The sequence below is a fragment of the Eurosta solidaginis genome, chromosome 5 (genome assembly GCF_040869045.1).
Source record: "Eurosta solidaginis isolate ZX-2024a chromosome 5, ASM4086904v1, whole genome shotgun sequence".
Taxonomy (NCBI): Eukaryota; Metazoa; Arthropoda; class Insecta; order Diptera; family Tephritidae; genus Eurosta; species Eurosta solidaginis.
In genome coordinates this window covers 187,531,079-187,546,648 of record NC_090323.1, presented here as the reverse complement: position 1 = coordinate 187,546,648, position 15,570 = coordinate 187,531,079, and the positions used below count along the sequence as shown (strand labels likewise).

General features: G+C 34.4%; 1 protein-coding gene across 27 annotated transcripts in view; it reads right to left on the bottom strand.

Annotated features, from left to right (window-relative positions):
• LOC137251880 (supervillin-like) overlaps window positions 1–15,570 on the bottom strand; it is a 505,292-nt gene that overhangs the window by 326,186 nt on the left and 163,536 nt on the right. For 26 of the 27 annotated variants that reach the window (XM_067786789.1, XM_067786791.1, XM_067786794.1 and 23 more), the window contains one exon: window positions 3,805–4,321. In XM_067786789.1, the coding sequence (XP_067642890.1) occupies window positions 3,805–4,321 (517 nt within the window). Of the gene's footprint in view, window positions 1–3,804; window positions 4,322–5,367; window positions 11,371–15,570 lie in introns of those variants that run through there. The other variant, XM_067786812.1, reaches the window with a different exon arrangement.

The following is a 15,570-nucleotide window of genomic DNA, read 5'->3' as shown; positions in this document are numbered from 1 at the left end:
TTTAAAGTTTTTGTTTAGCTTCACTCTGTGTAGCGGCCGGCCGTTGCGAACGAATTTTGTAATTAAAATTTAAGTAACTTCCCGATAAGCTACAAGCTTGGAACTTGGAATATAGTTCAGAACCCGATGACAATGCAATAATAAGAAGAAAAAACTCCGATAGGTGGCGCATGGATCGAAATATTTCAAAAATAGTATTTGTGGTCCGATTTGGCTTTAAATGCGATTAGTGAAAAAACTGAGAAAGATAGAAAACTGCGGTTTGTTCCATTGGAAAGAGCGTTAAATTTCCTATAAGAATCACTCAAAAAGCGAACAACGGTATTTTCGCACAATAGGTCCCTTTCATGATTCCACGTCACATATGCAGATATGGCTTTTTAAGAGTGCCATATCTCCGTTGTAATTGGCTCCAATAAATTCAAATTTTAACGAAGAGTTTATGCTGATATGCCATACCAGAATCTGCGAAAAACGCAGTTTCGAAAAATCTGTTGGCTAGAGTCTTTGTGAATTAAGCCAACGGTATGTATTCACAAGTTTAATATAATTAAATAGGACTTACGTGATTAGTAGATACGGTTAATAACAGTAGTTTGTAAATTAGTGTTGTTGAAAGCGGGAAAAGCAAGCAGCGCTATAAAATATTTAAATTTTTTTCGTTTCCAAAAAATAAGTCGAATTATAACACAATTTCATGAAAATTTTTCACCGAAAAAAACGTAAATATTTATTAATAATTTTTTTTTTATGTTTTATTGAATTTATGTTTGTAATTAAAATAGGAATAAACTGTTTATTTTAATTTAATATTTCATGTAACACATAACAGAATTATAAAATTATATTAATAATATAAATGTTAAAAACTTCAGTTTCTTGTTTACTACATTTTGTTTACAGAATTCGTTATTACAACAAATATTTTATACATTTCTATTTATGCATTCAGTATAAGCACATATATATGCATTTTTGCCATCTTTTCTATATACAAATACATAAACATTTGTAGTATTATGGAGATAAAGTACATTTCTCAGGGACGTTTATGCATTCAATTTTATCTTTATAAGCTTTTTCTTGTGCTCCGTTTAAGCTAATTAAGTTTTGTTTGTATACTCAAGTTTGGTCGTGCTGAAGAGGTGTTGTTGGTTGTGGTTTCAATTGGTACGGCCAAAATTTTGTTGCTGTTTTCGCTTTAGTGACGTAGTTGCTTAATGTAATAATAATAAAAAAATATTTACACATATATATAAATTTTGTAAAATTGCATTTTTAGAATATTTTATTGTACTGGAATCTTAAAAAAATGTTTTTTTGTGTGTTAAGTGCAAGCTTGGTTTTTTATGTGTTTGTGTTATTTGAAGTCTTTTGGAATATTTCAATATTTAACTAACTACTTTTGAAAACCGCATAACTCGCAATTTCTATAATGTAAAAACGAAAAAAAAAGAAAAATATTAAAAATTTTACGTTAAGATGCTAATATTTTTTTTACTCTTTTCGAATAATATGAAATTTTTACAAGGAGTGTGTATTTGAGTGAGATCAACCAGAAAATACATATATGGCCATTTTCCAGTTTTCAAAGCCGATTTCGATTTAAAAAACTGTTGTTTTGCTTCGCCCCATTCACTAAGCGCGATCATTCACAAATTGTCATCAATATGTTCTAAGCGAAGTCCGAGAAAACCTGCTTTTTCAAACAGGGTTGGACCATAAGGGTGTTGGAGGCGTTGGTTCGATTGCGACTGAAAATAAGATTGGTGGTATGTAGTGTGACTTAACAAGCGGAACATAAATAGGGTCTGTCGGGATTGATTCTGGATATGTAAGAGCTTAACCCAATACAGTATCCAGATTGAAGTTAAGCTAGTCTGACGGGCGTCTTCCTAGGAAGGTTGCTTTCCTTTCACCGGGCAAATGCTGGCACAATAATTCGACGACTTTTTGTGGATGTTTCTGAGGGCCTACTTGCGCTTCTTTCTAGTGCAGAATTTCTTTATAGTGCTTACGGAGATAACTTCTTAAGTTCTTATGAGGCGGGTCTTCTTCAATCAGATGTCTGTTGGGATGCCCAGATTTCTGGGTATTTCATTTCTCTCCCCGCCTCTGTGTCTCTGATGTTCGGGAGACTTTAGAAGACAGCTTGTGGTAGTTCTGAGCGCGGTATTTTGTGTGGACTGCAGTTTCCTCCGGTGTGTTTCTTTTAGAATCGTCGACCATATTGGAGACGCGTTGCATACAAGTGGCCGCGGAATTGTTATCCTTCTCACTGACTGATAATAAGTGTCAAAGGTCGTGTGCGGGTCTTAAAACTTCAGATAAACGAAGTTACTTGTATCATTGAAAAGAGGGGGCCGAAGCTCATGATGGGTATTTTGACTGGGCATTGCCTTCAGGCGTCACATGCTTTCATATTAGGCCAAGCTTGTAATAGCGGATTTAGGAGTGGCACAGCTATCAAATCAAAAAACAGCAAGTAGCATAGGTGCTAAAAAGTTGTAGTGTTTGGCAAGAGGACGCAATCGTACCCCACCGGGTTAGGGGGTTAGAATATACCCGCGGTAGGTATGCCTGTCGTAAGAGTCGACTAAATTACCGGATTCAAGGGGTTTGTGTAGCGCAGCCATTTCACGTTGCCAGCACAATACATAGCTTCTCCAAACCCAATTGTCAACCTCACCTATCCGTGGCGAATCCTGTTTCATTAACAGCCGAGGCTCTGGTGACCCCAAACTCCTCATGGATCTAGGGGGTGGGAGGGGGTATGGCCTAGAAGGTCGCATGTGGTCATAACAAATCGTTCCCGAGACGGTCGGGATTGGTACCGGAACGTGCCGAATCTGCATCCGGCAAAGGACCATCAACTCGACAACACTCCCCAAGGCCTTCGGGGAGTATCCTTATCGCTACAACAACAACAACAACAGGACGGAATCGTTTTATTACATAGGTCCTGGTTTCTGATAAGGTTTTCCATTTTGGTCATTGAGCAAATTTCTGGTAACACTATGAACTCATTCAATATATGTGAGGCAAGTGGCGATCGCAGTAGATTGTCGATCTCTGAGCGATAATCAATTATAATTATAATGGATTACAAAGTATGCTATATACATCGAAGGAAAAAAGTCGTGAAATCTGCTTCGCTTAAGCTACCAATTTATAATGGAACCAATAGCTGAACGAAATGTAATAAACTCGAATCCATCGACAGTAGCACTGGGGGAGATTTTTAAACTTGAATAAGTATGTCTTAAACTACTCAGTTTGGACACTACTACTAATGAGAAAAAAACTAAATTATATTCTGAAAGCTCTCTGTAATTTTCATAAATCATTACTAAGAATTAGTTACAGTGCTGTATTCGTAAACATATTTATTACACATAAAAAAAGTTAAATGCTTACATGTACCGGAACGGAATAAGGGTTTTCGTACACATAAAGATACACACATATATGTATGATTAAATTTTTTTACTAAGTTTTATAGCAAAAAATATTACAAATATCATTTTATTAAATTTCTAAAACATGACTTCATACATTCATTTTCCTTAAACTAGAATTTAAGAAAAAAAAAATAATTATAATTAAAAGTTAGTTACGTATCAAACATTTTAAACATTTTCAGCAATGCAATGCAGTTAGTGCACGTTTTTTATTATTTTATATTTTATTTTTTATGTTAAATGCAATAAAGTGTCATCTGCATGCAGGCAAAGGGATCGACAGCAATTCACGAGTAGCTGGCAGCATTTTGTTGTTTTGTTTCTTATTTAACATCAAACTCACCCATCATTCAATTTACGTCGACGTGCAGCAGCGCTATTTTTAATTATCTCCGATATTTCACGACCACCCGAACTTTCACCTTCCGATGTTGATGCGATTGTATCAGCACGCGAACCGCCTGCACCAGCCGCATCTCTACCGCTACTAACACCTCCTGACCCAGCGCCACCTAATGGTGGACGTCCTAAACTCGACAAATTTCTTACTAAACTCACAGCATCATCATGTTGTGGTGTCGCTGTTGTCGGCGCAGCAATTGTGCGAGCATTTGAAGTAGCTGGGCGCTCAACATTTTCTTTGTCGACAACGCTTTGTCCAGCGAAAAGTGCATCGTGTGTTGTTGCCGATTTACGTAAATTCGATACGGATGCATGTGTAGAACTTTTCAAGCGATTCTTTAACTCTGAACTTAAATCCATCGGCATGAAGCCGACGCAACCCGATTTCGATTTGAGTATACCTTTAACAGTTGGTGGTGGTAGAAAAGCAGATTTTGTTGCTGGTGAACGAGATGTTGCTGTTGAGAGAGAGAGAGGAAAAGAGTGGATTTTTAAAGTTAGTACTCTTAAAGTTTATTTTAAAAAAGTGGAATATTTATGATTTGTTTGAACACTGTTGGTGTATAGCTTTTAAAAATCGCATGCGATATTATTTATATAAAAAGACAAGCAGAAAAACAAAGAAACAAAAAAAAATTAAATAAAAAATTAATATAAATTTAAAACAAATTTTAAAAGCATGAAAGCAATACTTACGTCTTTTCCTGAAATCGACCGCTTAGTGAACAATTACCTCATCCCTATTGCCGCTTTGAAAACGCCCTATCTCGGTATTTTTTGAGACTCACCTGGCTCGTTTTTCCACACTTCAGGAAATATTGCAAATGGAAGGACCTGCTTGGGAACCAGCCAGCTATAAGCCAGATATTTTACGTAGTTTCGCTTTGACTATTAAAGATATTCTGAAGCTTTATCAACCACCGCTTCTGTAATTCATACAATCGAGATATGAAATGTCTAGCTCTAAAACTTATTTTTTCGAATAGGTTCGTAATTTTACAGCGTTTTCTTAATTTCTGAATATTATCGATATATTTTAAACTAACGAATTGTAAATGCGGTGTAAATTCCGCTCTAAGTAAATATAATCAAAGGAAAACTGAAATTTCGCAGACTTTACAGGGTCTCGAACTAATTTTTCTTCTTCTTTTTTAAAGCCAAAGAGACAAAACTTCTCAATTTGCCAAATATTTGGTTATCTCCTTTCCGTTCAAACCCATAAATAAAACGGAAGTATTTTTTCAGAATGCTTTATCAGAAAATTTATTCGAAGACCCAACTCTAGAATAACCGGTTGAAGAACGCCCAAGAATTAGTTTCAAAAACACCCTGTTTCGACATAAATGCGCTGTTACAGGGTGTTTCGAAACAGATTCGGAAATAGGGTTTTCCAAAAAAAATTTGAGATAAAGGGCTTTCGAACGGACAGCCGTAGTAGTGTGACTTCTATTAGCCAACAAAAGTTCTCATGACGAAAATTATTGAAACAATAATAAAAGAAAAATTTTTCAAGGAAAATGAAGAATGTTTTTTGTTTTTAATTTGATAATGCGTATATATACATAAAACGAAAAATACATACATATATTATGGGTGCTGATTATACAATAAAACACTAATATACTACATAAATTTTCATTTGTATAACGGTATTTATAATTTCTGATAGTTTACAGATTTTTAAATTTTTTTTTTTTTTATTTCTAGTTTGACAGTTTTATATTTTCATAGTTATTTCTTCCATTTTTATTTTGACTTTGTTTACTTTTAACTTAAAACAGGTAAATCGTTGCGTTTTTGACGCTTTACAAATAGTTTATTAAATTCTAGATTTTTTTTAGTTTATTAGCTTTTTGACTGCGTGTTATACGCTCTTTACAGTAGCTAATACAGCCGCTTCAATATATTTTATGTAAATGAATGAATAATTTTTAGCATTTAGCGAAATTTTCACTCAAGTTCGTTTCCATTTTTTTTTGTTTTTTTTTTTTTTTTGAAATATGTTTTTTTATGTTTTAATATTACTGAAGATTTCGGAATATGAAAATGGAATAATTCAAAGTTATTTGTATCAGTAGCGCTTAAGAAAAACGAAAATAATAGTAATAGAATAACAATATTATCGTATAACAAAAAATATTAAAATTAAGTAATAAAAAGTTGAGAAAAATAGTAATAAAAAAGATTTAGTCATATCGACGGCTGAGTGCAAGAGACGACCTATGTTTGGTTGAAGAAAACCGTGCCAACTCATCTGAAAATGTTTTGAAATTATTTAAGATAGGACCTTCTTAAATCAATGTTTGTAATTAGTTGTTACTCAAACGAATTCTAAGATAGAACATTTTCGAAATCGAATCTTCAGTGAAGGCGTTCTCACACTCAGCTATTTTTCCTAGCCTACAGTAGCCATTGAACTGTCTTGAACTATTCATTATAGATTTTTTGTCAAGACGCTTGCCTCCACTCCAATTACAAGTACAGAGCGCTACAACAAGAACATACATATCATTATATACCCACACTTTTTTAAATTATGTTTAACCAAGTTTTAGCATTGTTTGAAAAGTTGAAAAAAAAACAATCGATGTCTTGGTGATAATTATGGTTAATTTGTGTTGAAATGTTGGGCATGTGAATGATTATTTCGTTTTCAGTTAAGTTAGAATTCAAGCCAAGTTAGAATTTAACTGTAAGGGTAGTAATCCTGCAGATAGCTTCATTTGATATTCAATAAAATAAAATATCAAATGCTTCTCAAAAATAATTTCAAGTTGTTACTAAATAAAAGGGAAAAGGAAAGCTTTTTAATTTTTAAGTAGGATTCATATCTAGAACTTCGCTACTAACAAAATTGTATGCATGTAATGAAAAAATAAACCATAAAAAGAACCAAAAAATTTACTGAACTATTTGCAAAAGCTAATTCAATAAAATATTGTTCGAAACGTTAATTAGAAGATACATATATAAATTTGTATATTTTTTTGTAAAAAAATATTTAAACTTCAATAAACAAAAAAAAATTAACAAACAATAAAAAATTACAGAAGCCTAACTTAACAAAAAAATTTAGAAGTGTCAGTGTCCATAATACTGTCCATAAAAAAATTAAAAAAAGAAAAAACATCATTCGGCAATTACTCTTTGTATTTTCCAAATTTTTATGAAAAATTTCTAGGAAATTTGCGACTGGAACTATACAAACCAATTTTAAAAACGGTTTCGAAAAAAAAAATTCGCGAGTTCGAGAAAAATTTTCAAACTTTTTATTTAAAGTTCCTTGATATTTTGCGAGAATGATTGATTTTTGAAAATTTTTTTTTTTTCAGGAGATATTTCAGATTTTGTTCTACATAAAACCATTTTTTCACGCTTTATATGGGGTAAAAAACGAAATAAATAGAACTAAAAAAATTTAACTGAGGAAATTTCATTAAAATTGCCACAATATATTTCTGTAAAAAAATTAAAATTTTTTCTAAATAAAATCTCAAAAAATTAATTTTTTCATCATAAAAAAGTTGCTAAAGACCAAAAATCCATACAATTGTAGGTAAATAGATAACATTTAATAAAAAAACTAAAAAATACTTTTCCAAAAAAAAAAAAAACTACTTTTGTTCAAAATAAAGTAAAACAACAAACTGCAAAAAAGGAATTAATTGATAAAATTTTCATGAACAAATTTTATGTAAAAAACCTATTTCAATTACGCAGTTAAAAAAATTTCTGAAATAATATATGTATATAATCAAAAAATTCAAAAATTAAATTTTTGTTCTAAAAGATTTTTCAAAAATCTATTTTAAACTAAAAAATTTCGAAACAAAGGTCAACAAAATAATGGAAACTTGTAGAAAAAATTTATACTTTTTGAAAAAAATTTCCAAGTCTTTCTTATCAAAAATAAAAATAAAAAAATTTACTTAAGCTGTTTACAATAAAATTATTATTATTCTTTGCAAATAACAAAAATAAGACTTGTTGAACAAATGGAGAAAAAGATTACCATAATCACCGAAATAGTTTTAACTAATAGCCCAACTATTTTAGAGCAGAAGACGAAAAAATTATGTCTTACTAGTCAAAATAGTTTTGGCTAATAGATGATCGGTTGATAGTCGGAACGGTTTTGACAAAATTTGAAGTTACTTTGACAAGGAAAAGCAGATCAAGTAATAAGTCGCCTTGAGTAATAATAAAACTAATTTTAACTATTAATCGGAATAGTTTTTATTAACATTCAGCCACTTGCAAAAAGTTTATTTATTATTATTTGCAAATAACCAAAATAAGACTCGTTAAAAAAATTCTAGAGCAATTTTACTATAATCACCGATATTTGTTTAACTAATAATCAAACTAGTTTTAACTAAAAGTCGAAATATTTTAGAGCAAAAGATAGAAAAAATCAAAATAGCTTTGAATAAAAGATGATTGATTAAAAGTACGAATAGTGTTAACCATAAAATTGAAATAATTTTGTCTATTAATCAAAATAGTATTGATTAATAGTCGGAATATTTTTGACAGCATATGAAGGTATTTTGACAAGTAAAAGTTTTAACTAGCGCGTGAAATAAATTTTAGTGATAGTAAAAAATTTCTTAGTAATCTAAATAATTTTGACTAATAGTCGGAATAGTGTTGACTTATGGTTCGAATATTCTTGGCAATGCTCGAAATAATTTTTATAAGTAATCAAAGTAGTTTTGACTTCAGAATAGATTTTGATAATATTAAAAAAAAAAATTCGATGAGTAAAAGAATTAGTTTTGATTAATAGTTAAAATAGCATTGATCAGATTTTGAAATAATTTTTACTAACAGCTGAAAGAGTTTTGACAATTAGTCAACAGAGTTTTAGAAATTAGCTAAACTTGCGACTATATTCAAAGTAGTTTTGACTTAAAACCGAAATTATTTTCACTATTAGATTAAGTAATTTCTTACTAATAGTTGAAATAATTTTGAATTTTAATTACGTTTCGACTTATAGAAATTTGATTGAAATTGTAATTGTTTGCTTTTCAAAAAAATTCTTTTAATGCGCCGCAAAAACAAAAATGCAAAAAGTTTACAAAATTCACATGCCCTGAGAAATATTTTCAACAATAATGCCCACCTCACCTATAATTCTAAACCACTAATTAGCCAACTTGAAACTCAAAATCTTTTTTGTTTGTTTAATTTTAGTTTTACTTTCTGCTGTTTTTGTTATGCTTATGATTTATGGATTTTGCGCAATTTTTTTTTTAGAATTTTGCATATTGGTTTAATTTTCAAATTTATAATAATTTAACAATATATTACAAAATTTCAAATAATCATATGTAAATACATATGTATCCTTTTGGTACGCAACACATTTCACATTCGCACATTTTTCTCGTTATGCTTGCGCATTCTCGCAATCAAATAACATCCAAAAATATACGCTCAAATTCTCTAGACGCTGATTGAAATTCTTCTATTGTCACAACAATATCTTCGTAACGCTTCACTTCCGGCAACAGCACACCATTAGTTAGCGTAAGCGCACGCGCACGTAAAGCACGCGTGCGTCCTGATCCAGGCGTGGTCGGAGTGGACGTACCATAAGGCGTGGGACTTGCCGCCGCCGCTTGTACGCTCGACGTTGTGGGCGTAAATGTATTGTTAGTTGTATTGGCGCGTGGACGTTTGGCCATGTCGCGCCGTCTTTGTAACGCATTCACAGCACCGTCCGTTACTGTTTGAACTGAATTACTTAATGCATCTAAAGCGCTGCCAGGCGCTGCTACCGTTGCGGTTATATCGAAAAAACCATTCGCTAGGGGTGTATAATATGGTGTATTCGAATTACTGCGCACATTATGATTAATTGCTTCAAGCGGTGTGGAGTAACTTTCTTCGTGATTGTTGTTGGCGTATTCCATCGTCATTGATGCGCCAGCGCTACCGTTTATTGTATGAACAAAATCAGGTGGCGGTAGCGGTGGAGATTTGTTTGCGTTGTGCGTGAGATTACGCGTTTCACCAGCGCCAAGCAGACGCGGATGCGCGTCATTCACTTTTTGTACACTATCAATAGTTGCTTTATTAGCTGGTATAGTCGTTATTGTCGGTGTGCAGCAGGTGCTAGTGCTTGGTTTTAAACCAAAATATTTTGCGAATTTCTCGTCGATTATCGAGTTACGCGGCGTTGTTGGCGCGCTGCTGCTATTGCCGCTGCTCAGACTACCATTACCGTGCACGTTAAGACCACCATTGCTGAGACCATACGCAGTATGACGCTGTGCCATTGTCGATAATGTTGAACTACTCATAATACGCGTGAATTTCTTACGCATCTCCACCACAGGTGAATTTGTTTGTTCGATAACGGCAATCGAAGACGCTGTTGGTGAGAGCGTCAGTAACGGCACTCCATTAGTTTCACAATAATTATTCTCCTTGCCAGCGTCTGCTTGCCGAATGTCATTTTCACTGTCGGCGACGTGCGTTATTAGTGGCGTTGCGGGCGCGGCATTACCATTTTGTAATGGCTTGCGCGCAGCTAACAAACTTATATCGCGCTCACCGCCAGCAGCATTAGTAACATTATTTTCAAGTGCGGCAAGCGCATTGTGTGGCGTCGATTTATGATCATATTTCATGCATTTCGAATTGAGCTGATGATTTTTTTGCTGCATTTGCAAACAGTTTTCTATGAATGGTGATTTAATTTTACCAATTTTCTTCACTAGTGGTGGTTTGCTTACACCATCATTGTTATTACTCTCACCATTATCGAACGCATCGCTGTAACCATTCATAACGCCGCTATCATTGCTACTACCGCTAGTATTGCTGTTACCGCCATTGCTATTATTATTGCTGCTGTGATTGCGTTCATTGTTGAGGAACGTGTACGGTAAGAGGAGCTTCCCAACAGATTTCATTTTAATGCGACGCGTAATCGGCGTTAGCTCAGATGCCGAAGTAATCGCATGCGCTTCCGTTGTATTACGCGCTGGCGCTGTTGCAGTGGTCATTAATAAACGTTGCGCCACCACTGATGGCAGCGATGTTTGTGAGCTGGACTTGGTTAATTTAATAAATGCCGATGTCTCGTGTGTACCATTTGAGAGCGTAATAGTAGGCGCCGCACTGCGCGCACTCTGCGTACCGTCACTGTTATTAGTAGTTCTCGCTTTCATTTTCAGCGCTGAATCGATTTCGTTAATCGAAATTAGTTGCGGCTGGCAGAGAAGCGGTGGTGATTGACAGCAATCCATTGGTGTTGGTGTTACGCTAGCGCTGCTAGTCCCAGTGCTACTTCCACCGTTATAGCTGCTGCGCGGTGAAAAGGTGAAGGAGTTATTGTTGCTGTAATTGTAAGAGTTTACGCTGCTGCAACGATCCGTAGAAAGGTAGCGTTGGGGTGGACTGCGCGCGTATGAGCTCGACGCGCAGCGATTGGCCGCTTGGGCGAGATTGGTGAAGAAGCGTAAACGCTCAGATACCGGTAGCGAAGTGGGCTCTATATACATCAGAGAATAGAGAAAATAAATAAAATGTTAATTTTAAAATGTTGCGCGTTGTTTTTACACTAACTACAGCTACATACGTGGCTTTGTTTTGGGCGCACTGCATGGTTTTATTATTGTTGTTGCTGTCGCTGCCATTTCATATGTATCGTTTGTGCACGTGATTTTCGAATTCAACTTTGCAGTTGTTGCGCTTGTTGTTGTTGTGCTGTGTGATAGTTTACAGCTGCTTAAATTTAACAGAAGGAATGAACTTATGTAACTTAAGATTAACCTTGCCCGGTATAAGTTAATTCGTGATTAATTTATTTTTAAACTGTTTTGATTTTTAATTTTTTATTCCTATTGCATTCAACCAGTTATGCACTCAGCGTGTGTTTGACAGTTTTAACCCTTTAACACCCGACTCAAAAATTATAGCATTTTCTCAGCGTTAAAATTCGAATTCGAGGGGTTGCTGAACGCAGCACAGCTGTATAGCTTCACAGCTTCTCCAAACCCGATTCTCGACCTCACCTCCGCAAGGCAAATCGTAGTACAATTATGAATATTTGAGTACATAATGTAGTAAGTGCGGATCTAATGATGCCGAAATTTCTGAGATAGAGAGGGGCGGGATTATGCGGGGCACTCGATATGGTCATATCTTTTCGTTCCTGAGAACAAACTTCAACCTAATGATATATCCGAATAGTGCGAACATATTTATCACTCACGCAGTATCATCGCTGACGACATCGCAGGCCTCTACCAAACTCTGAAGTAAATTTGAGGTGAGGAGGCGCGAGAACTCCTCGAAAGAGAACTGAATTGCCAAATCAAAATCAGTCTGAAAGCTTACATATGTATGATGCTAGTTAATGGGAATAACACCCAAAAATTCTACTAGAAAGTCTGACTAATGAAAGAGGAAATTAAAAACTAGGACGATTACTTATAGAAACATTAATGGGAACTTGGTGATCGACGTCCGACGTAAGAGATTTAGGCCCAGCTTATCTTCCAATTATTGTCGTGTTCCAAATTAATTAGATTAGTTGAGCTGAAAGGCCACTCAAAAACAAACTTGCTAAAAACATTACAAAAATACAAATAAACAAGTACGAAAAATTGAAACAAAAAGAAAAAGAAAAGCTCAACATTAGGGTAGTACCAGAATTCTTTCACAATGCCACACATTTAGACATTCCTAAAGACATTCAATGGCTCTTATCTCTAGGTCCGAAATATGTTATGCCATTTGAAGAAGGAAAATTCCCACTTCTCAAATTCATAGCTGACGGGGAAAATATTGTCCAAACAATACAAAATAAGGAAAGGCAGGAAATTGAAAGAAACAATTTCACGGCACTGATACATGAGCAATTTAAAAAGAAGACGACCTCAATGCGTGACAAATATTTGTGTGCGACTTTACGCTCCACCAAAAAGTTCCTCAAAAACAATAAGCAAGTTCTGATACTTAATGCTGATAAGGGCAATGCCACTGTAGCGATGGACAGAACAGACTATTCTGTAAAAATGCAAACTATGGTGAACGATATTTCAGCTTATAGAGTTTTAAAGCGTGATCCGACCAAAAAGTTACAGGATAAGAACAACGAAATTGTAATCAAGATGTTCAACAATGGCTACATTGAGGAAAAAGAAAAGAATCTTCTCATTTGTAGAAGTGCAAATCCACCTAGGATTTATGGGTTGCCAAAAATACACAAAGAAGGCATTCCCCTTCGACCTATATGCTCATGTTTTGATTCCCCATCCTACAATTTGTGTAAATATGTCGTTGGCATACTGAAAAATGTTACAAAGTCGTCCAAATACAATGTGAAAGATGCCACAGAGTTTAAGGAAAGAGTCAAAGGTACATATATTTACGATGATGAGAGTTTAGTGTCTTTTGACGTGGCTTCCTTGTTTCACAGCATACCCGTGGATATTGCAATCCAAATCATTTCCTCGAAGTGGAATGATATCAAAGAATACACGTTGCTATCTAAAGAGTTATTTCTGAATATTCTTAAATTTTGCGTAAAAGAAAATAGATATTTTAAATATAACGACAAAATCTATGAACAACGGTCAGGAATGCCAATGGGCTCACCAGCCTCTCCAGTCATAGCGGACATAGTTCTGGAAGAACTGCTAACGGAATTCGAGGAAGAGTCAACAACCAAGCCACGCCTGTTGACCAAATATGTAGATGACCTATTTGTCATCGTCAAAACAGATGAAATAGAAACCACGCTTGCACGACTCAATAGGTATTACAAAAACATACAGTTTACTATGGAGGTGGAAAAAGACAACGAACTCCCCTATCTGGACACACTCATCATTAGGAAAAATAATAAAATATATATTGATTGGTACAAAAAACCTACGGCTTCAGGGAGACTAATCAATTATAATTCAAAGCATGAACGTAAAACCATTATAAATACTGCGAAAAACTTTATTAGAAGGGTACTCACGATAAGTGATAAAATGTTTCATAACAAAAATATTGCGATAATCAAGAAAACTTTAGAAGAAAATGATTTTCCCATAAACTTAATTAACAAGCTGGTCCGGAATTATCATGCCAATAATAAAAAAGAACATTTGAAAAAGGAGAAAGATTGTAAAATATACAAGTCAATCACCTATGTTCCCGGAACCTCAAAGAGGATCAAGATGTCGAATATATATGACAAAGAAAAATATGAAATAGCCTTTACATACAATAACACACTGCAACAAGTTTTCAGCAGAACTAAGGACAAAATTTCAAAACTGGAGAAATCTAACGTTATTTACAGAATTCCTTGCAACGGCGACGGGTCCCACGTATGCGAGAAAGTATATGTGGGGACAACAAAATTAAAACTCAAGACAAGAATTTCCGCTCATAGATCTAACATTAAATTAAGGAATAATGCTTCGGACAACAAGACGGCTTTAACATCCCACTGCAAGGACACAGGGCACTTCCCCCGACTTCTATAATGTAACTATACTGGACAATGAAAAACATTACAGCAAACGATACACTTTAGAAATGCTACATATTTTGAACACCCCTAATGAAAAAAGAATAAACTTCAAAATGGACACAGACAATTGTGCGCAGTCTTACAGGAATTTAATTTTGAAGCAACAACACCACAAGGCGGTCATTTGAAATATTGTCAAATAGTTAAATGGGATGAAATATGTACATACACACGTACATATGTGTTAAGCTAAGTCTAGTTGTCATATCAATGTTGTTATTGTATACATGATTTTTGTTTACCCTTACTGTTCATGAAAATTGTTTATTTTTACGGGACTTTTCCAAATTGTTTATATTTTGATTTCTTCTTTTGTTTTTCTCGACCTCTTTGTAATTTTTTGGTCATATTCCCAATCAGTCGATCATACATGTCCATATGTGTAAGTCATATTTTGTTATTCATGTGTTCATATGTATGTTCTGTGTAATTAACTATTATTATTGTTTTGTCTTCAGCCTGATGATGACTTCAGATTGAAGTCGAAATATCGACCAAAATTAAAATTTATGAATATAAAACAAACCAAAAGGAAGTTTTATTCATTAACCGCGGCCTTTCGGCTCAACTAATCTAATTAATTTGCAACACTCAAAAAAATATCAAATTGCCGTGTTCCTTTTTAAGTTTTTCTACAAGTTGGGGGAACGGGACCTACATGTTTTATGCCAACTCCGACCGGCAGCTGCAAGGCAGATGAATATTCACTTAGAAACTTTTCATGACAGAAATATACTCGAAGTATTTGCCAAACCACTGTAGAGTGGCGATCTCACTTAGAAAAATTTATTCACAATTCGGAGCAGGCTACCACCACGCCATGGCAGACTCGATGTATAGAGTACTAATGTTTTACAGGGAGCACTCCTCACTGCTAAAGATCGAGTGAGATGATTAACCTGTAGCCGAATGACAATATCTAAACTGAAAAAGAGTAAGGTGCCGAGAAGGGAAGTGTTTTTTTTTATGGTGAAGTCCGCTTCAGACATGAAAAGTCCACCGTACACCAGTCATTGAAGAAAACCCATAGGAAGAAAAGCAATATCTCTCCTTTTGCGTGCCTTAGAAACCAAATGAATTTTCAAACAAAAAATTAAAATGTCCAACGTATTATAAATTGCCGACATACGTATGTTAATATTGATATTATTGGCTTTA